At 35.5% G+C, this 25,795-nt stretch overlaps 1 protein-coding gene across 14 annotated transcripts in view; it reads right to left on the minus strand.

Annotated features, from left to right (window-relative positions):
- ERC1 (ELKS/RAB6-interacting/CAST family member 1) overlaps positions 1 to 25,795 on the minus strand; it is a 558,216-nt gene that overhangs the window by 346,452 nt on the left and 185,969 nt on the right. For all 14 annotated transcript variants that reach the window (XR_009356580.1, XM_059184416.1, XM_059184418.1 and 11 more), the window contains 3 exons: positions 24,875 to 25,015; positions 23,770 to 23,910; positions 12,973 to 13,166 (listed from right to left, as the gene is read on the minus strand). Coding sequence is in view for 13 of the 14 variants with exons in the window: in XM_059184416.1 (XP_059040399.1) it covers positions 12,973 to 13,166; positions 23,770 to 23,910; positions 24,875 to 25,015 (476 nt within the window). In the remaining variant the exon portion in view is untranslated. The remainder of the gene's footprint in view (positions 1 to 12,972; positions 13,167 to 23,769; positions 23,911 to 24,874; positions 25,016 to 25,795) is intronic.

Below are 25,795 nucleotides of genomic sequence, written 5' to 3' on the forward strand. Positions count from 1 at the left end.
CTGGACCTCACAAGGATATACAAAACAGGAAACAGGAAAATTAAAGTATGTGGTAAACATGAAATCAGAAAAACCAAATTTGTACTAAAGACTCTGCCATATTGTAGCAATAACCCTAAGTAAGTCCACTAACTCCACTGAACCTCAATTCTCTCATCTGTAAAACAGGAAAATATCATCCAATTCCTAGAATTGTTATGATATGAAATGAGATAAAGAATGAGATTGGGAGGAATGATGTTTGTCAGATAAAATACTGAAAGTCCTTTCAAATTTATATTTCAGATATGTGACAATGTTTTAGTACAAGTATGTCCTGGTATTTACAACACATTAATACTAAAAAAGTAGTCATTGTTTACAAATTTAACTGGTATCTCATATGTGTATTTGCTAAATCTGGCAACCATATACAAATTCAAATTTCAACTAAGGTAAATTTAGACTTTCTTCCCTTCGCTATTGAATTTGCCATCTTTAGCTCATGTACAGAATGCCACGGAATTGTCTACAGCTCTACTAAGAAAAACTACGTTTACCACTTCTCAGTGCAAGATGGCACAAAACTCAATACTTTTCAGCAGAACAGTCAGGTAGATCAGGACAAGTATGTGTTCATACATTTTTTTCTACCAATGAATTATTCAAAATAATAACACTATATTTCAGGAGAAGTTAGTTAATGGAGGTGTGGCTACACTATGCTTGCGTAACCCATTAAAAAAAGACTAGGCAATAGTATTGCTTGAAAGGAAAAAAAATAAGGAGATACATTCTTGAAAAATAATGCTGTTTAAGAAAGCCAATAGAATGACAGGTAGGAACAAAAAAATGCAACTAAAAACAGGTCATTCTCCTAGATTTAAAAACTCTTGTCTATGAATCAAACTCCTTGTAAACAGATAAAACAAGGTCAGAAATGCTTTGGGGCCTACAAAATCCTGAACAGTTCAGCTAAAAACAAAAAAGAATGAAGCCTTGAATATATAGTTACACCTCTTTTTGTAAATGTCACCTTATGAGGTCTTAGAGCTTAGTACCAGACAATAATGAAAAAAAAAAAAACTCTTAAGATGGGCAATCAGAGAAATAGCTCCTGAATCATCACTCTAAATAAAAATTTCTCTGCTTTGTACTAATGGAAACAGGGACAGAAGAAAACAGAGAGAACAACAGAGGAGAAGAGAAAACAAATAAATCTGTCCAAACCAGAAATGCTTAAAAAACAAACACTACGCTTAAGTGTCACTATTAACACAAAACAGGTGGTTAAAACAAACACTTAAGAGTTAAGTATTTTGCCCAAGGTCCCATAATGAAGTTATACAAATTATCCAATCCAATCTTAAACTATTAATACTCTCTTAAGGACCTGCTCAATTGGACTTGGCAAAACCAAGTGAAATGCTTCTGTACAGAAAAAAATACTGCATAAATTCCAACCTGAAGCTAAGAAAGACTTTTTTTTACACACCACAACCAAAACGATCTTTGCCAATGGAGAAACAAAACCTGTTTTATTTTGTATTCCTTGGAAAATAAACTTATTTAGAAGTAAGTACAGCTTAATGGCATTTATTACTAGAGTAAAAACTACAAAAAACTAACAGTATGATAATTAGCACAATTTGTAACTCAGAGAATTATGCATACAACAATGACTTCCAAAGACAAATTCTTCTGGGGCAGGTTTTGTTTAGAGGTATTTAGATCAAAACCTGTCATACAAAAGGCAAAAGTGCTAAAACCTCCCCGTAAAAATATGTCCACTTCATGTTTAAGTTAGAGATCAAAGTTCTCCAAACACAAGCCTTCATGGTATTTTGTTACTAAAGGTGAACTGTGTTCAAACTGTACCAACACTTGGAATTACTTAAGTGGTACCCACACTGCTTTACTAAAGTATGTGGAGAAAACATTTACAGTAGATAATGGGAATAACACTGTTTAAATGCAGTATTTGTGCTTGCTACTTTTATTGCAAACAATGTAGGATTTGTTCTGTAGTAAGTACGGTTTGAAATAGAAGTTCCATAAAAACTTCAACAAAACAAAATAAATAAAACTGAGACTTTGGTAGTAATAAGGCAGGTAACCAATAATGTAAACAAAAATGAATTTTTTTTACAAGGATTATGAGAAAGCCCAAGGGTTAAGGAACATATAAAAGGGAGAAAAGCAGGGGTGCCTGGGTGGCTCAATTGGTTAAGAGTTTACCTTCAGGGTGCCTGGGTGGCTCAGTGGGTTAAAGTCTCTGCCTTTGGCGTGGGTCATGATCCCAGGGTCCTGGGATCAAGCCCCACATAGGGCTCCTGCTCAGCAGGGAGCCTGCTTCCTCCCTCTCTCTCTCTCTGCCTGCCTCTGTGCCTACTCGTTATCTCTCTCTCTGTCAAATAAATAAACAAAAAATCTTTAAAATAAAATAAAATTTTTAAAAAAAAAGAGTCTACCTTCAGCTCAGGTCAAGATCCCAGGACCGTGGGATCCACCCTACAGCAGCATCCCTGCTCAGCCTACTCAGCGGGGAGTGTCTTCTCCCTGTGTCCCTCTCTCGCTCAAATGAACATGTAAAATCTTTGAAGGAGAAAGAGAAAAAGGAGGAGGAGGAGGGAAGAGGAGGAGAAAAGAAAGAAAGAAAAGCAAGACAGAGTGAAGGAGGTCAAGGAGGTGTTAAGATAGCTAGTAGAAAACAATGTCACATAAATGACAAAAGACAGCCTTCTAAAAGAAAAGAGATAATAATATCTAACACCCCAGAAAGGTCAAAAGGCCCAACATAAACAAAGTCACCAAATTCGGCAACAGCCTATCACTGAAGCCATCTAGCACCCCAGTGAGAAAAGAGTCCAGATTACATTTGGAAAAGAAATACAAGTGTGGAAAGTGGAGGCAGGAAACAAAAATGATTTCTTCCAGAAACTGTGCAAGTCAGTAGAAAAAAAAAAAGGTAAAAATAAGAAGCTGTATTGAACTGAGGCCAAGGAAAAGATACTGAGAAGGATTACCTCTGTTTCTTTTTAAGAATGGGGGAAACTAGTATATGTTTTACATTTGCGATAATCGGTGGAAAGGAAGAGAATAGAAATAAGGAGAACACTTCACTTATGGAGCAAGGGTTTTAAAACTGAGAAGAGGGAAGGAATAAAAGAGGATAGGCAAATTTGGCCTTGGAAAAGAGCTGGAACATGAGTGAAAACATTATCCCAGGACTATGGATACCCTAAAGCTCTATTTACCGGGCAAAGGATGGGAAGTTATCTGCTAAGAGAAAAGGAATGGAACAGTGTAAATCGGATGAAGACACCTCTTCAAAAACTCGAACAGTGTAAGTATGAAAGGAGGGCTAATTTTGTTTTTTGTTTTTTTAAGATTTTATTTATTTGACAGGCAGAGATCACAAGTAGGCAGAGAGGCAGAGAGAGAGGATGAAGCAGGCTCCCCGCGGAGCAGAGAACCCGACAAAGGGCTCGATCCCAGGACCCTGAGATCATGTCCAGAGCCGAAGGCAGAGGCTTTAACCCACTGAGCCACCCAGGTGACCCAGGTTAATTTTGCTTTTTACTGTATTTCAAACCCACATAAATTGCTTTATACTTTTTAAAAATATTTTATTTATCTTTTTATATTTGAGAGAGAGTTAGAGAAAGAGGGAGAGAGAGAAAGCGCGAGCACGCACAGGAACACAACTAGGGGGAGTGGGAAAGCGAGAAGCAGGCTTCCTACTGAGCAGGAAGCCTGATGCAGGAACCCTGATGCAGGGCTGGATCCTAGGACACCGAGATCATGACCTGAGCAGAAAGGCAAATGCTTAACAACGAGCCACCAAGGTGCCCCCAAGCTGCTTTATTCTTAAATAAGTCAAAGGTAAGGGGACTTTTTCAGAAATATAATTTAGGTCATCAATTTAAACAATGAGAAGAAATACCAGGGAGCAGAAATGGGAAAGAGAACCTTTTTCCTAAAATGCCTCAACATCTTATCTACCCATAATAGAAATGTAGCACCTAAAAAGGTTAAGTGGAGTCTAAAAATATCATTACAGAAGGAATATGTCTCCTTTTCACATTTTCTACAGAAATACAACTTTGCCCTGAGATTCTACTTTGCACTTTCTATTAACTGTGGTAAGAATCAGTAAGAACAGTATAGTACTTTAAAGAACCTGAAATATTTCACACCATACTACCATACTATCATATGCTAGATCCAACAGGACTCCATGAAAAGGCAAAAAGAAATATCATAATAGCTCTATCTATTGATTGTTTACCCTGTACCAGATGCTGTTCTATTTATATGAACTCATTCAGTGTTGACAACGACTCTTTAAATTAGATAATTATCGCAATTTTACAGATGAAAACACCACAGATAAAAATCTACCAAAGAAGAATCAACCTACCTGGGACTCTATAGCTCATACTCTAATTCTGACATTAGAGTACAGAGAATACATAAAGTCCTGAGGTTGAAATGAGAAGCTCTGGCTTCAAATCTAATTCCACCACTTACTAGTTGGTTGACCCTGGAGAAATCATGTTCCCTAATCTTTCTTGCTCATCAGAATGATAATCTGTTCTGTGTAACCCATACACTACCTGTGAGACTCAAAGAAGACAACTGCTTTTACAAACAGTAATTTACATGATGCCATTACGATTAGAAAACGGCAGCCAGGTAAAGTGCATATAGTGTTAACCATATCAATTTTTGGAACCACATCAGAAATTCTCATGCCTTCATTTACATTTCCATGCTCACATGCAAAAGAGATAACTTCTAAAATTCAGGTTTCTGGGGTGCCTGGATGGCTCAGTCTGGTAAGTGTCTGACTTGATTTTGACTCAGGTCATGATCTCAGGGTAGTGAGATCAAAACCCACGAGGCTCCACACTGGGTGTGGAACCTCCTTGGGATGCTCTCTCTCTCCCTTTGTCCTTCCCCCTCACTCTTTAAAAAAAAATTTAGGGGGCGCCTGGGTAGCTCAGCAGGTTAAAGCCTCTGCCTTCGGCTCAGGTCAGGATTCCTGGGATCGAGCCCCACACTGGGCTCTCTGCTCAGTGGGGAGCCTGCTTCCTCCTCTCTTTCTGCCACCTTCTCTGCCTACTTGTGATCTCCGTCTGTCAAATAAATAAAATATATTTTAAAAATTCAGGTTTCCAATTGTACACTGTTAGATTCTGTTCCTAATAAAGATGGACAAATTACTTAATGGGCTCAGAATTTATGCTATCCACCTGAACAGGGGAAATGATAAATCTCTCTACATACTGGCTGGGATGAGCAACTGAAATGAACTATATAAAGATTCTACTGTAGTGCCTCTGGCACTTATAAATCGAAGTGGCACCGGCTGTTTTGATTATCTCTTGTTCTACCATTCAGCAGAATCACAAAACAAAACCAAAATTTCAAGGGTGTAAAGGATTGTGTATGTAAAATAATTTTAAGATTCTTCTAAAAATCCACAGACTATAGCAATTTTCCCTCCAACATTCATGCTGCATTTTCTATGTCTTTAATGAAATTTAAATCAAAACATTTTTTCTTCTCATTCCCCTGGTGACTCCTTTCATCTTTATTTCGCTCTCAGTCAAAACCTGCTCAGTCTGATTCTTGCTTTCTGACTACTTTGTCTTTGGAAGCACATAACTTTGAATCCACTCTTCTGGTAAACCTAGAACTTCCGACATTTTATGCACTCCTAACAAGATTTCTAGACATATCTTTCTTGGGGTAAGTGCTATCGTTTCAGTTCCTCATTAAATAAAGCTCAAGACAATGTTAGTATGCCATGCTCTTAATCTTTGTTTTAGTACAAGCATACTGACCTTGAGGTGAGACTGAAGAAAACAGCAAATCCAGGAAGGAAATGTGAAAGAGAAAGTTAGAAAGAATTAATAAGGACAATATTCAAGAAATAATGTTATTCATAGACACAGACAAAACATAAAAGCACAGGATTAGAGAAGGTAAGGGAGTAACAGATTCTGCACAGGCACTAAAAATTAGTAATTTCAGATTTTCAACTCTCAGCATGTGTTTTTTCATATTAGATTACACCATTGTATCTTAATATAAGTTTCAATGAAAACTTTTGTTTAAAATTTACCATTTCTTGAAGCAGGGGGAAGAAACAATTTATTAAACACAAAGGAAAAAGAGAGAAGGTCAACACTTCCCCCTTCTCATTTAAGTAGTTAACTGTGATTTCACAACTTCAATCATCTTAATTTTATACATACCCACCTTATAACTGACTACTTTACACACCCCCAACTCCATTTCTGGGATCCAACTTATCCACAACAAAAGCAGAAAAAGAAAAACATCAAGAGATTCAATCATTCTGTGGAACACAGAATTCTAAATGATGAGGAAGAACTTGAAATAATGATCCCAAATGTGAAAACAGTAACTTTTTCCTAATTAGAGCCTAATTTTTTTCTCATTCCAAATCTACCAAAATCTACCTGAAATGGTGCAATCTAAAAGCAATAATGAACAAGAATATACAGCTCTATAAACATGACCCCATTTCTAATGGTGCTCAGCACTTAGAGATGCAAAATTGCCATGCTCAATATTCCTACACAGCATGAAGCCCCGGTGGTTCATTATTGCTTTTTATAACAACAGGCAGTTTTTCCCTTTTAAAAATTAATCAATTTCACTGAAGTTAGTATTATCCTCCAAATACTTAGACTTCTAGTAGCTAGCACCATGCAGATCGTCTTTAGGATCTAAATTTTACTTTCAGAATCCAAAACAAAAGGTTTATTTCTTGAATGCAAGCACCATTTCAATTTGTACTTTAATGTTTTCTAAATTTTCAGTATTTAAAACCAGGGTTTTTAAAAGTCATTGTGAAAATAATGAAAGGTAAGGATGACAAAATTTATTATTCCAATTCTATAAGATAAAGAGAAATGAAAAACAGAGAATAAAAATTACTTCCTCACAATCACACAATGTGTAAGTGGCAGATGCAGGATAAAAATGTGGGTCTGCTGACATCTCCCTGAGCATATTTTATATGTTCTGTGATGCTTACAGATTCCTAAAGGGAATGTATAAAATGAATCCATGCATCTTTGGCATATTTAACACAGTAAAGAATGCAGACAATGTTCAAATCCAAAAATAGGCCAATCTCTAAATGACTGTTCTCAAGTATCTTTTCTATCTTTGTTGGTTATGACACAATAAATCAGAATAATTTTAGATCAACAATGACACTGAAATTTCCCATGGTTACAAGGCTTTAAATAAGACCTGGGTACATCCACCAGGAAAAAAATTAAGCTTACTCCTACCAACAATCTATTTCATTGTTCATGAATCATATTTCACTTTGGCATCAACCTATAACTCTTGGGAAATTGATATGGAAGAAAAAATATGCATATAGAATAATTCCATAGAATTCTAATGTTTGCCCCTTCATGTAAAAACTTTAGGTAACCACTAAACAAAAATTCCTATAAAGACTGTACTAAAAAATTACAAGGTGCTGTGCCCACAAGAAATTTTGGAAAAATGATCTAACAGAATTGACTATGCAAAGCTGTGTGATTTACTCTTCTCTTAAATAAAATCAGTGAAATTCATCAAGGAAGAAGAAGAAAGAACAAGCAGTTTCCTCAGAAAGCAAGCTGAAGCAAGCAGGATCAGATAAAGAACCAGTCATCTTCAGTTATCATATTCTTAGTATATTTCTTTCCTTTTTTTTTTAAAAAAAAAAAAAAAACCACAGTCAATTGTCCCTCAAGCAAGAACACACAACCCCTGCAGCAGCAATCACTTCTCTTCTACTCAAACTACACGAAGACCACATTTTCTGACACTGAACTTCATGGATCAAAGATACATAATCATGAATTTAAAAGAAAGGAAATTCTTCTCTAAGGATATATTTTCCTCATAATTGTATACAAGTTTATGCCAAAGCTATATACAGTTTAATTAAATTTTTAGACAGAAGATATCGGAAGACTTTAAGTTGAGTATCAATTTGGCATTTCTTTACGAAAAAAATTTGTAAGCATGAAGACTAAATATATAGGTTTACATTTTCAGGTTATACTGTGTAGATGGCTAAATATACTGTGAAACCAATATGAAGCAATCACAAACATAAAGTTCATTTTCCCAATACAAAGGTCAAAAATTTCAGGTCAACCTATATAAATAAATAAACAGGAAGTAGGTAAGATAATCAAGTATCTAATTATAATAGTAAATATATACATTTGGCTACACACACATTTAAAATGGGGTACATCAGAAAACAAAGTTAATCTAGAAATACTTTCTTCCACTTCCACATTCTCTGAAGCAATTTTAATTCACTCTCTTTGCATGCATCTTCAAAATCAATTCACCAAGGACAGAAGATGTACCATTACTTTATGTATCACTAAGATGAAAAAAAATACTAATTAAACTATGTGGTGCCATTATTTGCACACATATCCCAGATTCAGAGATGTTAGAATGTAAAAATAAAAGTTACAATTGGTATTTCATTGTGACAAAAGAGGTAGGAAGTTATCTACACCTCTATCTAACCTACAGATCGAAAAATAATCCCACAGGATTATTTAAATTATATAAAGATACTTTATAGATACGAATTTACTTATACTATTACAGAAGGAAAAGTATAGGCACAACTGTAAACACATTACAAACATATAGAAGAAATGAGTAAAAAATAATATTTGCAGTATCACTAATAAGTGTATAATAGACTAAAATCATCTATTTAATTGATGAAAGTTCTGAATACACAGTGATAGATAAAAATGAAAGAAATGTGGGATGATTAGACAGTGAAACAAGAAAGGAGCTCTTTTTGTATCAAACTATATACTGATTAGGCCCTCAATAACGTAGAGTCACAGAGCAGAACATGACAGACACTGTAAGAACAGCACAAATAAGAAAAGAGAAATTACTACCTCAGGGAAGTCAGTAAAACTGGCTTTTACAAAAAGATAGACGACGTTGTTCACTGTAGTTATTGTGGTGATTATTTTGCAATCTACACAAATACTGAATCATTATGTTGTATACTAAAATTAATATAATGTCATATGCCAATTATACCTCAGTAAAAACAATTTCTTTAATTAAAAAATGTTTTAAACCATTATTGCAGAAGTCTAAAAAGATACTAAATCAGAATTCTATCAGCCTACATTCCTCTTCTCTCAATATTTTAAACATTATGCCAAAGATCAACGTCTCTAAAATAAATCTAAATAGAAACTCTACTATGATCATTTTAGAAGCAAAATTCTTAATTACATTCAGGGTTCCTGAGGCTAATCTAAATTGATCTACTTATATAAGGACAGGTAAAGCTCCAGGGTTTGTTTATTTTTGTTTTTATTCTTCCTTAAATTGATTTATTAAGACTATCCAAAATCACCAGGTGATTACTTCTTAAAATGTCAACTTGGCTGGGCTAAAGTGCCTAGATACTTAACTGAACACTAATTTAGATGTTGCTATGAAGGTATTTTGCAGATACAATTAAATCCTCTAATCCCTTTAAGTAAAGGAGATTATCCCAGATAATCAGAGTGGGTATAACTGAATCCTTTGGAAGGCCTCTAAAAGCAAGGCTGAGGTTTCCCCAGGAGAGAAAAAAAAATTCTGCCTGTGGACTTGGCAGAATTTTTGCCCATGCCCATGGGATTTCTATCCTGCTTGATGACCTTCTCTTTCCGTTAGCTAGTCCCTCAGATTTCAGACTTCCTTTGACAGTCTCTCACAATCATGCAAGACAACTCCTTGTAATAAATTTCCAGACATTATATATAATATGTGTATTTTCTACTACTTCTGCCTCTCTGGCTGCACTCCCAACTTAATCACACCACAGTATAAAATATGAATTTAGAAGTAATACTTCTTATATTTAGTTGGGAAAATACTTTATATGTGCAGATATTTATATATATATATGTACAGATATATATATAAATCCTTTTAAAAACTGCAGAGTTGGGGCACCTGCGAGGCTCAGTGAGTTAAGCCACTGCCTTTGGCTCAGGTCATGATCTCAGGGTCCTGGGATCAAGCCCTGCTGGATCAGGCTCTCTGCTTGGCGGGGAGCCTGCTTCCCCTACCCCCTCTCTCTGCCTGCCTCTCTGCCTACTTGTGATTTCTCTGTGTCAAATGAATAAATAAATAAATAATCTAAAAACTGCAGAGTGGTACAACACTGAGTCATCTTCTAACAGCAGCTACTCTTGTTCTACAAGGGCAATGTAAGGGACTAATCATTTTTTATCTAGATCACAAAGAATAGGGTCTGGGGATTCTTTGTGAGTTCTTTAATCTTGAAGATCCTTATGTAAGAAATACTAGGAAATGTGCAAAATTTACTAAGAATTTTCTCTAGTTCAATTATGGTTTTTTGTTTGTTTTGTTTTGCTTTGTTATTTCATTTAGAAGGTTGCTGAACACCCTAGGGAATGAATTCTACATCCTGAATTATGGTGTGGCACTACCATCACCCTAGTAAAGGGACATTACTTAAAGGGCATTCTAGCATTAGACGAAGCTGGAATCGTCTAATGATAATCATAATCAAGACGACAATCAAAGATAACGACAATCATAATAGACAATACCAGAACCTTACCAGAGAGAACTCATACTTTTTCCACAAAACAAGTACCCAAGAATTACAGTTCAACTTGACACAAACTGGCTGTTCTTTAATTCTGATCAAGCAAAATTCCCAGCAAGCCTCAGCAGTAGCAGGAGCAGCAGGAGCAATTCAGTCTAGTACAGTACTGTAGCCTTACATAACACTCACTTTCCCAGGAAGTCCCAAACAAACCCCCCTGACGGTGCAGGGACAGAAACCTGGCGTGGAAGATACAAACTGCGGGAGAATGGCTTTCTGAGAAACAGCATGGCCAAGAGGGGAGACACACAGAGACCAAAACCCCAATGGATTAGGACCATGATAATACAAATTAAAAGAAAGGTGAAGAAATTCAAATGATAAATTATGGGGAGACAGACACCCACACATTAGGAAATAGTGGAATGGCAACACAAGAAGCAAATGGTTAGTAAGAAACATGGCAGCCACACAACACATGCACCTCAGTACTAAACAGGGGAACAAGAGGCATAATATAACCCTAACTGTCTCTATCATTCAGATCTTAAACTATATAGTTGAGCAACAAATTATGAACCCAGGAGCAAATCTGAGTTTTAAAAACTTTCCTTTTTTTGGTAGCCAAGAAACTTTGTGTCAAATCCTAAAACAAAATTACAATGCTGCCAGAAGCTAAAACTGTGCAGTGCTTTTCAACCTTTTAAGTTATATTCTGTGGAAAGAGTAGATCATTTACAACTTTCTCAAAATGTAAGAAATACAGTGGTTAATAAAAGCAATTTGTGTGCTTTGAGTATAAAATATAGATTTAATCCTATTTCTTACTGTCTTTCAAGTCACACCCAACTCCAAAAATCAGTATTAGGTCCAAAAATGAATCAAGAAGTTTTTCAAGCAAGCTGCCTGGAATAACAAACAGTAATTTCAATGTAGATTTCTAATACAAGAAAACAAACCAAAAAATGAAATGTGATCAAAGAATTTCTCTTCTGAAATATTAAAATATTTGGTGGGAAGTCACTAATCCATCAAAACTATTACATTTTAAAACCTGTGCAGCACTGCTGATTTCAGGCCAACACAAAAACAGAGAGGCATGTGTTCTTGTGAGTATGTAGTGTGTGTGTGCTGGGGGACAAACTGCAATACAAACATGAAAAGGGGCATACAAAAATTCAATAATCTCATTTTAAGATGGATAATTTTTAATTCTGATCTAAAGAGTCTATCCATTCGTCTTATCCAGAACCAGAAAATATGAATAGAGTTAATATCAAAAGTAAGAGGAATCTCATGAGTATGCAATCAGTATAGTGAAGAAAAATTATGAGGGTTAGACTTTATTGTTTTAGTTTCTTGGGAACAGAATAAGAGAAAAGTCAATCCCACAGGGGATTATCAAATCTCCCAGTCACCCAAAAATTTTAGACTTAATAAACAACTTATGAAAGTTGTTTCATATTTCCCAATCTTCAAGAACATGAAAACAAAATATTCCTAAGATTCAGCTCCATAGGTTAATGACTTCATTCTGCCACTGTTGTCTCTAGAAGAATAGAGGTGATTAATGAAATTCTACTAGAAGAACTACTTCTATGTACTTATAAATTTATGTTAAATACATGCTGTAAAAGAAGAGATCAAAAGGCATTTACTTAATCTTTAGTATAAAACACCCTAATTATGAAAGAAAGAAAGAAAGGATTGATTCCAAGAGAGCTGTAGGGCTAGATCTGTAAACACAGCTCATTTTGAAGAATTCAAAGTCAAGACCCATAAAAATCATATCCAAGTCACTGAAATTATCCTCAAAATGGCGCTTCTTCTAAATTTGACCTAGGGACTGATGTAATAGCTGGCTTCTCCACAATACAAACTGTGTAAAGTCTAAAAATTCACAGCCAAAAGGGAGCATCGGGCTCAATAAAAAAAAGTCTAAGCCAATGAAAAAGTATTACCTCCCTGAACTTGAGGTTCATTTACTCTGTGGATAATAAAGTAATTAAAAAGCAAGTAGCTACTTGCACTCTCATGATTAGCTAATAGAAAAGTTTAACTTCTCCACTGATGAATACTTTCTTACTTTCCAATCAATGATGCTGATGTCCACAACTTCTTAATATATCCCCATTTGTTGTTGCCTTTCAGATGTTGCAGCAATGAATTTACAATGACTCAGAATAAAAAGTTAATAAAATAATACAAGAACCTAAAGTCCAAGAGGCAGATATACCGAACAAGTATGTCCCCAGAAGTATAGTTTTAAAACCATACTTTAACCTTTCTAACATAGTAAATACACCATTCAGTTTGCCTATCCTTACCTTTCCAACTCTGCGATCTTCTTATCTTTGTCATTCTTCTCATTTTCCACTTCCTTCAAGATTTCCAAGAGGCGGTCAACTTCTGCCTGGGCCTTGCTAGATTCATCTTTATACCTGGCAATCTCTCTCTCCAACTGCTGTATTCGGTCACTCATCTCTGGACTGGCTCTGGCTTCCAGTGTTGCTTCATGTGCCTTCAAAGAAAAGTGTTCAGTATCAGACATATATAGTGGCAGCAGGCAAACCATGTCCCAAAGGACCATCTGTATTTCAATTTAAATAGAGAATTATCAAATATCTAATAGCTCATCTTTAATTTATGAAGTTTTTCTCTGCTTAAATATTACATAGACAAAATATTAGTAATAACTTGAGAAATAATTATCATGGATTTCAAATGGATTTGTGTTTAGATGTACTACTGTACATATCTGAATATCAGGCCAAAAATCATCATATGACAACACACGGGTTTTTTTAAGTCTAAGTGAGATATTCAGACAAGCCATTAGACTACTATTCATCTGTTATTGATCTCTCCAAGATAATCTTTCCAATCTCCCTCAAAAAGGCATTGCCAGAGATTCACTGTTGATGTTACTATAACCAATGTCAATGCTGAGCTCTAATTCCCACTTGACCCTTACTTCCCCCTTCCCTTTTCCTATATACTGCTTTACCAAGCATGTATGAATCATGCTTATGTATTAATGAAATATTCATATTCATACATGTATGACTACCCTGCTCTGCAGGAAGCCAGCTTCTCCCTTCCCCACTCCCTGTTTGTGTTCCCTCTCTTGCTGTCTCTCTATCAAATAAATAAATAAAATCTTTAAAAAATATATTAAAGGGGTACATATATATTGCTAGGAAATACTTCAGAAAGCACTGATGCAAAATACCTTAAGTAAAAGAGAAATGTTCCCATAAATTGGGCTAAATGCTTTGTCAAAGCAAAAGCTGTACTTCTAAGACCAAAACCTTTACCAACATCTTTTGTTTCAGGTTTAATCGGTTAGGAAAATCCAGTTACTAACAGTGGCCTTTAAAAATGATTCCACTGGCAGACATGTATTCTAATGTGTCAGCAAAATTCTAACCTAAACTGGTATGGTTAAAAGCCACAACAGAGTAAATCTAGAGGAAAGAGAGGCAGCCCTAATGAATGAATGAACTCATTTAAGAATAAAACAAGGCAAAAGCAGCAGAAATGAAACACTTCCAAGCCTGGGAGGAAATTGTGATCTCATAGAAACTTTCCCACTTTGTATTCATCCCAATATTCTTTGGAAAGGAGTCATTTTTTGAAAAATCTAGAGTTCCTAATTGAGGAAGGGAGAGAAAAGATCAAAGTGCCTTCATTTTCTACAGAGTAGTAAAAAACCACTCATACAAAATACAGAAAAAATACCAACCAGGACTTTATGGCACTACTCTGTCACATCACTTACTGGTCTAAATGGGTGGCTTAATACTATTTCAGGATCCTAAAGGGGGGGAAAGTGTCAGTAAGAAAAGAAGAAAAAACATAGAAGGAAAAGGTATGGTATAAGAAAAGAACAAAAAAGAGAAAGAAAAGTAAAAAAATAAAAATATGTAATTTTTAAAAACTTGCAACAAAAAAATCCTCCAGAAAGAGCTATTTTCCCCCTCGAAGGAAAAAAAAAAAGAATTCAGCACTTTTTACAGTTCTAGTAACTCAGAAGTTCAACTTCAAGGCTTTCCTTAATAATTCTGAGGTTATTATCTCATGCTGAAGGCATAAAATATGGAAATACACATAGAGGATATAAATTCCTAAGCTAGAAGTATTTCTACTCCATTTCTATTCTGTTCTATTTTTGTGCTAGTACCGTACTGTTTTGATCACTATAGCTTTGTAATAAAACTTGAAGTCCAGAATTGTGATGCCTCCAGCTTTGCTTTTGTTTCAAGATTGCTTTGGCTATTTGCGATCTTCCATGATTCTATACAAATTTTAGGACTGTTTGTTCTAGTTCTGTAAAAAATGCTGGTGGTATTTTTTTTTTTTTTTAGTATTTTATTTATTTGAGAGAGAAAGACCACAAAGGTGGGGAGGGGCGAAGGGAGAGGAAGAGTCAGACCCTCTCCCTGCTGAGCAGAGAGCCCCCTGTAGGGCTCAATACCATGACCCTGGGATCATGACTTGAGCTGAAAGCAGATACTTAACCACCTGAGCCACCCAGGTGACCCTGCTGGTGGTATTTTCATAGGCACTGCATTAAATGTACAGATTGCTTTGGGTAGTACAGATGTTCTAACAATAGTTGCTCTTCCAATCCATAAGTATGGGATGTCTTCCCATTTCTTTGTGTCAGGGGTTCATTCTTAAGGATCTTAACTGTTGTTGGTACAACTATAAATAGGACTGATTCCTTAATTTCTCTTTCCGTTACTTCATTATTGGTGTATAGAAATACAACAGATTTCTCAAAGTTTATTTTGTATCCTTGAAACTTTACTGAATTCATTATCAGTTCTAGCAGTTTTTTTGTGGAGTCTCAGGTTTTCTAAGCAAACTATAACATAATCTGCAGATAGTGAAAGTCTGACTTCTTTCTTACCAATTTGGATGCCTTTTTTCTTTTTGTTGTCTGATTGCTACAGCTACTACTTCCAGTGCTAAGTTAAATAACTGCAGTGAGTGTAGACATCTATGTCTTATTCCTGACTGTACGAAGAGGAAAAGCTGTTTTTCCTCACTGAGGATAATATAAGCTGTAGGATTTTTGTGTAAGCCTTTATTACACTGAGGTATACTCCCTCTAGATCTACTTTGTTAAGGCTTTTTACTCATGAATGGATGTTATACTTTGTCAAATGCTTTTTCTCCATCTACTCAAATGATCATATGGCTCTTTTTGTTAATGTTGTGTATCACTTTGATTGATTTGCGAATACTGAACCACCCTGCAAACCAGGAATAAATGCTACTTGACTGGGTGAATGATTTTTTTTAATGCACCGTTGTGTGGTTTGCTAGTGTTTTTTTGTTTTGTTTTTTTTTTTAAGAATTTTTGCATCCATGTTCATCAGGGATACTGGCCTGTAGTTCTCTTTCTTCATGGAGTCTTTATCTGGTTTTGGTATCAGGGTAATGCTGGCCTCATAGAATGAATTTGGAAGTTTTCCTTCCTTCTCTATTTTTTGGAATAGTTTGACCAAAAAAAAAAAAAAAAAAAAAAAAGAGAGAGAGAGAGAGAGAGAAAGAGAAATAAGTATGGTGGGGATGTATAGAAAAGAGAATTCTTATACACTGTTGGTAGAAATGGAAAACAGTATGAAGCTTCCTCAAAAAGTTAAAAACAGAACTACCATATGATCCAGGAATTCTGCTTCAGAGTACACACCCAAAGGAAACAAAATCACTATTGAAAAGAATATCCATACTCCCATATTCATTGCAGCATTATTTATGGAGGCTAAGACAGGAGTTAACCTAAACGTCCACTAATGGATGAATGGGTAAAGAAGTCACGGTGCATATACAGAATGGACTACTATTAACCCATTAAAAAAAGAAGGAATTCCTTCCATTTCTAACAACATGGATGAAGCTTCAGGGCATCAGGCAAAATGCAGTATGTCAGAGAAAGAGAAATATTATATGCTCTCACTTATACATGGAATCTAAACAATTGAACTCAGACAAATAGAGAACAGATGGTTGGTTACCCGGGCAGGGAGAGGAGTATGTGAAATGGATCAAAGTGGTCAAAGAGTATAAACTTCCAATTATAAAACAGTAAGTTCTCAGAATGTACTACACAGCATGGTGACTATGGTTAACAATACTGTTCAATTTGCAAACTGCTGAGAGAAAATCTTTAAAGTTCCCACAAACAAAAAATAAAATAGTTTCTATATATTAAAAAAAAGCCCCAAAATAAATAAACCTACAAATAAGCTATAAAACGAAACAAAACAAATGCTAATATAGAAAATAAAGACAACACAATCCTAGGCCTAATAAGCTCCTAAAGAATTAAAATTGTAGGAACGCCTAAGTGGCTTGGTTGGTCAAGTGTCTACCTTCAGCTCAGATCATGATCCCAGGGTCCTGGGATCGAGTTCTGCATCAGGCTCCTTGCTCAACAGGGAGCCTGCTTCTCCCTCTGCCTGCCTCTCCCCCTGCTTGTACACTCTCTCTTTGAGAAATAAATAAATAAAACCTTAAGGAAAAAAATTAAAGTTGTAGCAAAAAAAAACCCCAAAACCATGTGATGATATTTGGCTCTATTTTTTTATATATAATTGACATATAACATTATATTATTTATAGGTGTATACTGTAATGATGATTTGACAAATCTGTGGTGTACTGTAAAATGATCACCACAATGTAATTAACATCTATTACTACAAAGTTAGAAGTAATCTTCCTGTGATAAGAACTTTTAAGATCTACTCTCTTAGCAACTTTCAAATATACAGTAAAGTATTACTAACTATAATCAACATGCTGTACATTATATCCCAGGGCTTACTTATTTTATAACTGGAAGTTTTTACCTTCTGACCTGCTTCAACCATTTTGCCCACACACCACCACTCCCCCCACCTTCCTGGCAACCACCAATCTGTTCTATGTATTCAGGTTATTTTTGATTTTACATTCCACATATAAGTGAGATCATATGGTATTTGTCTTTCTCTATGTCACTGCCCTGCTTTTAAAATGTAATAGTGCTAGGGAAAAATTTATCTACTAGAATGAGCTAAAATCTGAAGCACAATATTTAACAATTATTCTGAGTATTATTACATCTTACTGCTTTATCCTTATCTCAATCTTACATTAGGAAATATACTCTCATTTATTCTAAGACATAATTTAAAGTCAAAGATTTTTCTCTTCTTTCTTAAAAGGCAATTTCCAATATAAATTAATGAGTTTAGAAACACTCTGATAATACAAAATACTCAAGTTCATCTGACATCTAGTAGAACTAAAAAAGCTATGTGAGACGTGTACTGAGGGTGCCTGGGTGGCTCAGTCACTTGCGCCTCCAACTCTTGATTTCAGCTCAAGTTGTGACCTCAGGGTCCTGGGTCAAGCCCTGCATCAGGCTCCCTGCTCAGCGGGGAGTCTGTTTATTGCCCTCTTCCTCCACCCCTCCCCGGAGTCATACAGATATGCACCCTGCCAATAAATAAATAAGTAAATAAATAGCCATGTATGTTGTTAATAAATTCCCTGGGATAGGTAACCTATTGATTTCACAAATATTTATGTGTTAATTAATAAAACTAAAGTTGATTCCCAGATATAGGCAATAATTATATTTTTATTTTAGGTTTTAGATGTTATTCTAAATAGCAAAATTCACATATACACCTTCACAAAACAAGAATGTATAGGCATGCTCCATATAAAAAACTGCTGTAACCTCAGCTCCAACATGTAAAAAGTCTGTAAGTCATCACTACCATTTTTAAAACAAGAAAAAGTTAAAAAACTGAAAATCAATTACTTTTCTGGGACCTATCAGAGAACTAAGGTCAAAGGGCAAACTACATCTTTGAAATCAAGAGTCACAGTTGAAATCTACCCAACTAGAGCAAAGCTGTTGGTAGAAACACTTCAATGGTGACTTTGAGGAATTACTAGAGGCTGAGTGTGGATGAGCATGACAGTGAGCATGACAGTCCTAGAAGCTGCAGTTTTAGGGCAAACTCACCTTATTTTGATGGACTTTAATATCCAGAAACCCCACCAGGTTCTCAAAGTGAAGAATGACAAAAATCCCTTTGGGTTCTGGTAAGGCTGTGGGCAGGAGTAATTGTGAAATATGCCCAAACTATACTCTACCCAAACACAGAGCCTCCAGGAGCAAAGATTTTAACAGAGTTTAATCCCACCTAGCAGACAGGCATTTCTCTCATTCTACCCCCTCTAAGGTCACAGCCAGGGACAAAGGCTCATAAAAGACCAAAGACTTAATCACGAGACTATAGAAAGTTTATCTTCCCCCACATCTTACCACCACACCAATAGGGCTCCAATATAATAACAAAGGATAACAGCTGAAAGAGCTACAAGATGCAAACTCTTTCTGAAGAGAGAAACCCAAAGTAAAAGAGATGAGAATACTAGAGGAATTTGAAGCCTCTGGCACCTATAGCTACAGCAAACATTAAATACAGCTCAACTCCTAGCCAGATTAAAACCTTACACATAGGCCTATTTACCCACTATCTAATACAACATACCTGCCTTTCAACAAAAAAATTATAAGGTGTGCTAAAAGAAAAGACACAGTCTGAAAAGACAGAGCAAACATAAGAACCTGATCAGATATTTGACACTGATGTTGGAATTAATCAGACATGAAATTTAAAATAACTGATTAACAGTTAAGGTCTCTAATGGGGAAAGTAGGCAATATAAAAAATAGATCGGTAATACAATCAGAGAGGTGGACACTCTAAGAAAGAATCAAAAGGAAATTCTAGGTATAAAAAACACAAGAAAAATTAATGCCTTTCATGGACCCTTTTAGTAGACTGGATATGGTTGAAGAAAGAATCAGTAAGCTTAAAGATAAGTCAACAGAAACTTCCCAAAATGGAGGCGCCTGAGTGGTCAGTTGAGTGTCTGGCCGCAGCTCAGGTCATGATCTCAGGGTTCTGGGACTGAGCCCCACATTAGGCTCCCTGCTCAGCAGGGAGTTCGCTCACCCCTCTCCCCCTGCCCCATCCCCTTCTGCGTGTGCTATCAAATGAATAAAATCTTAATGAAGAAAGGAAGGAAGGAAGGAAGGAAGGCAGACAGACATAGGGAGGGAGGCAGGGACTTCCCAAAATAAAATGGAAAGAGAAAAAAATAATAAAAAGAACAGTACAGAACATTCAGGAACTATGGAGCAATTTCAGAATGTGCAACATACACATAACTGGAATATGAAAAGGAAAAGAAAGAAGAAGAAATACTGTAAGTAATAATGGCTGAGAATTTTCCAAAATTATGGATACACACCAAATCAGGAAGTTCAGAACACCAGGCAATATAAATTCTATACATCTATACAAAGACACACCATATTAAAAATGCAGAAAGTCAAAGACAAAAAAGCTTAAAAGAAGTCAGAGGGGGAAAAAACATTTTATCTATAGAACAACAATGTTAAGAACTACAGTAGATTTCTCATCAGAAATCACTTAAGAAGAAAGCAGAGTGAAACGTTTAAAGTGTCCAATCTAGAAACCCACGTCCAGTGTTGTCATCTCTCAAAAGTGAACAAGAAATAGAGATTTTCTTAAATAAAAACTAAGAAATTCATAGCCAGGAGACCTACCCTGCAAAAATATATTAAAAGAAATTCTTCAGAGGGCACCTGGGTGGTTCAGTCAATTAAGCCTCTGACTCTTGCTTTCGGCTCAGGTTACGATCTCAGGGTTGTGAGATGGAGCCATGCGCTGGGAGTACAGCCTACTTAAGTCTTACTCTCCCTCTGCCCCTCCCCCACAACTCATGCACTCTGGCACGCGCTCTCTCTCTCAAAAAAAAAAAAAAGTTGTCAGGCAGAAATAAATTATATAGGTCAGAAACTCACATATATATATAAAAGGGAACTGGAGAAGGAAAAGCTAAAACTACATCTTATATAGAAAGCTATATAAATATATATTTATATACAGAAAGCTAAAACTAAAGCTTTTTATTATTCTTATTCTTCACCTAAAAGGTAATACTTTCAAGTAATAACAGTAATGTACTGGGTGATTATTGTACATGGATAAATGAAATGAACGATAACAGTGTTATCAGGGAAGGAAGGAAGGAGCTGGGAGTATTCTGTTATATGTACCTGCATGACATATAAAGTGGGATAACATTTTTTGAAAATGAATTTAGATTAAAAATGTTTTACTGCATTTTTTTTTGATATGACACCAAAAGCACAGACAACAAAAGCAAAAACAGGCAAACTGCATCCAACTAAAAAGCTTCTATACAGCAAAGAAAACTATCGACAAAATAAATGGCAGCCTACGGAATGGGAGAAAATATTTGTAAACCTTATAGCTGACAGGGGGTTAGTATTCAAAATATATAAGGAACTCATACAACTTAATAGCACAGACACAAGTAATACAAATAATCCCATTAAAACGGGTGAAGGACCTGAACAGATAGATACTCTTCCAAGGAAGACAGACCAATAGCCAAGAGGTATGTGAAAAGTAGTAGCTCAATGTCACTAACCACCAAGGAAATGCAAATCAAAACTACAATGAGATAACAACTAACATCTGTTAGAATGTCTATCATCAAAAAGACTAGACGGGCTCCTGGGTGGCTCAGTGGGTTAAGCCTCCACCTTCGGCTCAGGTCACAATCTCAGGGTCCTGGGATTGAGCCCCACATGGGGCTCTCCGCTCCGCAGGGAGCCTGCTTCCCCCACCCCCGCCCCGCCTGCCTCTCTGCCTACTTGTGATTTCTCTCTGTCCAATAAATAAATAAAATCTTAAAAAAAAAAAGTCTAGAAATAAGAGTTGGGAAGAGTATGAAGAAAAAGGAACTCTTGTACCCTGTTGGTGTGAATGCAAATTCATACAGCCATTATAAAAACAGTATGATGACACCTTCGCAGAAATTCTTGAATGGAGCTACTGTGTGATCCAGCAACTAAAAGAAATGAAATCACTATCTCAAAGAGATACCTGCACTCTCATGCTCATTGCAGCATTTACTCACAAGAGCCAAATACTGAAAGAATCTAAGTGTCCATCAATAGATGAATGGATAAAGGAAATACAATTTGTGTGTGTGTATACTGAAATATTATTTAATCATAAAAATAAAGGAAATCCTGCCATTTGTGACAACATGAATGAATATGGGGGACATTATGCTAAGTGAAATTGAGCTAGACACAGAAAGACAAATACTGCATGATCTCACTTATATGTAGAATCTAAAAAAGTGGAATTTATAGAAGCAAAATAGAATGGTGGTTGTCAGGAGCTGGAGGGTGGAAAAGTGAGGACATGCTAATCAAAGGAAGGGTACAAATTTTCAGTTGTAAGATCAATAAGCTCCAGGAATTTAACATTTAGGATGCCAGGAATTTAACATTTAGGATGGTGACCATACTTACTAATACTATATTATATACCTGAAATTTGCTAAGAGTATTAAAAAGTTCTCTCAACCCAAAAAAATAAAACAGTAATATGTGAAGTAATGAATGTGTTAACTAGTTTGACTGTGGTCATCACTTCACAATGTATACACAAATCATCATGTTGTACACCTTAAATATATACAATTTTTAGTTGCTAATTATATCTCAATAAAGTTGGAGGATAAGTCAAAATGTATATGGCAAACTCTAGGGTAATCACTTGAGAAGATTTAAGAAATATAACTGATATGTTAAAAGGAACAAGAAAATGGAATTATAAAAAATGCCCAATTAAAAGAGGGGAGAAAAGCACAAAACAAATGAAACATACAGAAAACTAAAGTAATAGTAATAACCTACCTATTGGAGTTGGGCATTGTGAAAGAAGTATAATAGGAAAATATCAGTAATGAATTAAAATGAAAGAAACAATAATCCAGAATGAAACAAGGGAAAATATGCAAAGAAAATTGGCCAATAGTAAAATAAATAAATTCAAGTAGGGGAAAGCCATCAACCTCCTCTACCCAAAGATAACTTTAGTTTTTTTCATAAGCTTAAATTTAAAGTCCAAGATATAAGAGACTATGGTAACAAAGAAGTTAAAAATAAACAAACAGAAGAAAATGTGGGATTGTCACGAACAAGGGAGTTTAGAATATTAATGAATAATATCACTCTTGATAGTTACTCCTCTGTTACATAAAATACATATAAGCAGCTTCATCTTCGATATTCAGGTATAAAATAAGAAATTACCTCCACCTTTTCAGTGAGGAAAAATAGCCAGCCATCAAATCTGAATTGGTCATAATCAAAATCTGCAATCTCACAAATAGAATTCTCCTACTTATTCACAAGTAACTTTAAGATATTAGATTTTCTTTCTTTTTCTTCACCTAAAAGTAACATTTTAAAGTAATAGCAGTTTAATATACTGGGTGATTATTGTTTTTAAACATGATTTTACTTTTGACATATCCTACATGTAAGGGTATCATGTTGAATACACCCAATATATGGAAGGAGAACAAGACTTAAAGTGTCGAGACTAGGCTGCACCCTTTCTCATTAGTCATCAATACTGAGTTGGCCTCAATAGTTGAGACTAACTGAACTGGCCTCAGTTAATGTAACTGCTCAAACTGTAACTATAAACTGATCACAGAGTTGGTAGCTCAGAGATTAAAAATATGAAAGTGTTTTGAAAACTATAAATTGCCATATAAATCTTAGAGGGAAATAAATCAAAGAAATTGAAAACAAATATATGTCCCACATCCTAATACTTGGCAGCATGGGTGACTATCATTGCTAAATTACCTCCTTCTAGGAGGCTTAGTGCTAATGGAGGAACATATCAGAAAATTAAGATTTTTACACTGTCTTATACTTTGTCCATAAAGGGGCTGCATTTTTTAATCTTTCTCTGATCTGTCAATTCTCTAAAATTTTGAGGATTCTCAGTAGTAAAATAAAACAAGACAAGAACATTAAGAGAACTAATGAAGGTATAAATGATATTTTGAACTAGGGGGGAATATTACACCATTGGCAAATTATTACACATTGAACACTGCAGAGCTCTCTACTACGTTCTTATTTAAAGCAAAGTAAGAAAAGTGGAAAAATTTTCTTTAACCTTTTTCAATTGTGATTCCATTTTCAGACACTCTTCCTTCTTCTGTTCCAAAGCAATCTCCAGTGTCTTAAGCCGTGAGTCCTTTTTCAGTCCTGAGGAAGCCAGCGAAGAAGCATGCTCTTTCAGATCCAGGAGTGAAGCCTGAAAGAAGCAAAACATGTCTAGAATACTCAGTACAAACAAAATGGAAATGTAAATTTTAAAATTTATTATCTTGGTGGCTTATAGTTGCTCTTTATTACTATATACTGACACTTCCATTTCAAGAACATTCATGAAATATAAAACAGCGTCAGCTTCAGCTTCTGAGTCCTAACTAAAGCTTAATTCCCAAGAAATACCAACTGAACTGTGATTTAAAGAGTTCTACCAATACATATTCATTCCCATAAATTAAATGAAAGTAGATCAAGTTTCATGAATGAAACTAGTCATTAGCAGTAGTACTCACTACTAGTTACTGCTGTAGCTACAGTGACTTAAATATAAAATACTTTTCCCTTTGAAAAGGAAAGTTCTACTAGAAACTTAAATATCTATAAACTGTCTTAAAGATAACCAGAAATAAAATCCAAGAGTGCCCCTAAAGCTCAGGCATTATTACATGATCACAGGCAGTATTTTTTACTATTTGGGTCACATTAACAGGACCTTCCAAAAGCAAGACCAAAATATACTAAGTAATCTAAATAGTCAGCAATTACTTATGATTTCTCTGCCGATACTGAGATGTACTTTAAGAGATATTATAAATACACAGCCCTCCATTACATAAAATTTTGTTTATCACCCTTCTTACCATTAGCATAGCATTTCCATGTGTGACAGCTTCAGTTATTTTAGGATCTATAAAAATGTCATTAACGAGTAAGAAACCAATATAACATATTGAAAAAGCTAAAGACTTAGGAAATGAATGATCCAATCTATTATGTCTCTGCAAAGCTTGCCATAATTCCCCTTAATATCTTCTAAAAAGCTCTGTTGTAAGAATATTAAGGAAAATCTTCCATCAAATACATTTTTTCTGCATTATGTAAATGCCAACAACATATACATACAATGCACTAAGCAAACCAAATCATTCTATTTTGGTGATCTTAACCTCTTTTTCTGAGAGGTCGCCTTGCAATAAGCTGACTTTTTCTTTCAAATCTTTAAGATCTTTTTTGTAGTTATCAATTTCCTCTTGCTTCTCTCGTTCATCTCTGTCCCGCTGCTCCTTTAAGCGTTCAATTGTCCGCTCCTGATGAGAGAACACATCAATATGTAAGAAAATTCCTTTCATACTTATATTATATGACCCTAATTCAGCTTTCAGCTGATAAAATTTCACATTTTCATGCTCCATTCAAAATACTGGGATAAGCTGTTAATAATCAACTTTTCAAGGAATTCACCCTTCCTACCTCTCTTGCAATAACAAAGATGTAGCTTTGCTCTTTGATTCCCCTAGGTTTCTTTTCCTATAATCTCAAATAGTATTAGAAGTCCTTTTGAAAAAATCCCCTTTTTTCAATTCCCAATAACAAAAACTTAACACACACACACACAGACCTAAGACTGATAAGTAACACATATTTTTTATATGTAACTCACATGTTGCCCACAGACAATCGAAATGACTCACAATTTGCATAACAAAAAAGGAAGAGATTTGGGAGATTACGATATGTTGAATTAAAGCGTAAAAAAGGGGAGGGGGGCAAGAGGGAGATGGGCACCTGGGTGTCTCAGTCAATTAAGTGTCTGCCATCAGCTCAGGTAATGATCCCAAGTTCCTGGGATCGAGTCCCACATTGGGCTCCCTGCTCAGTGGGGAGCTTGCTTGTCCCTCTCCTTCTGTTCCTCCCACCCTCCCCCTCCTCCCCCTGCTTTCTCAGTTCTCTCTCTCTCTCTCTCTCTCAATCTCTCAAATAAATAAATAATCTTTTTTTAAAAAGGGTGGAGGGACAGTCCATTAAAACTTCTGTCAACAGATACTCGGTAAGTCTGAAAGTTGAAGCAATTGAAGTATATTTCTGGT

The sequence above is a fragment of the Mustela lutreola genome, chromosome 8, assembly GCF_030435805.1.
Source record: "Mustela lutreola isolate mMusLut2 chromosome 8, mMusLut2.pri, whole genome shotgun sequence".
NCBI classification, from domain to species: Eukaryota; Metazoa; Chordata; class Mammalia; order Carnivora; family Mustelidae; genus Mustela; species Mustela lutreola.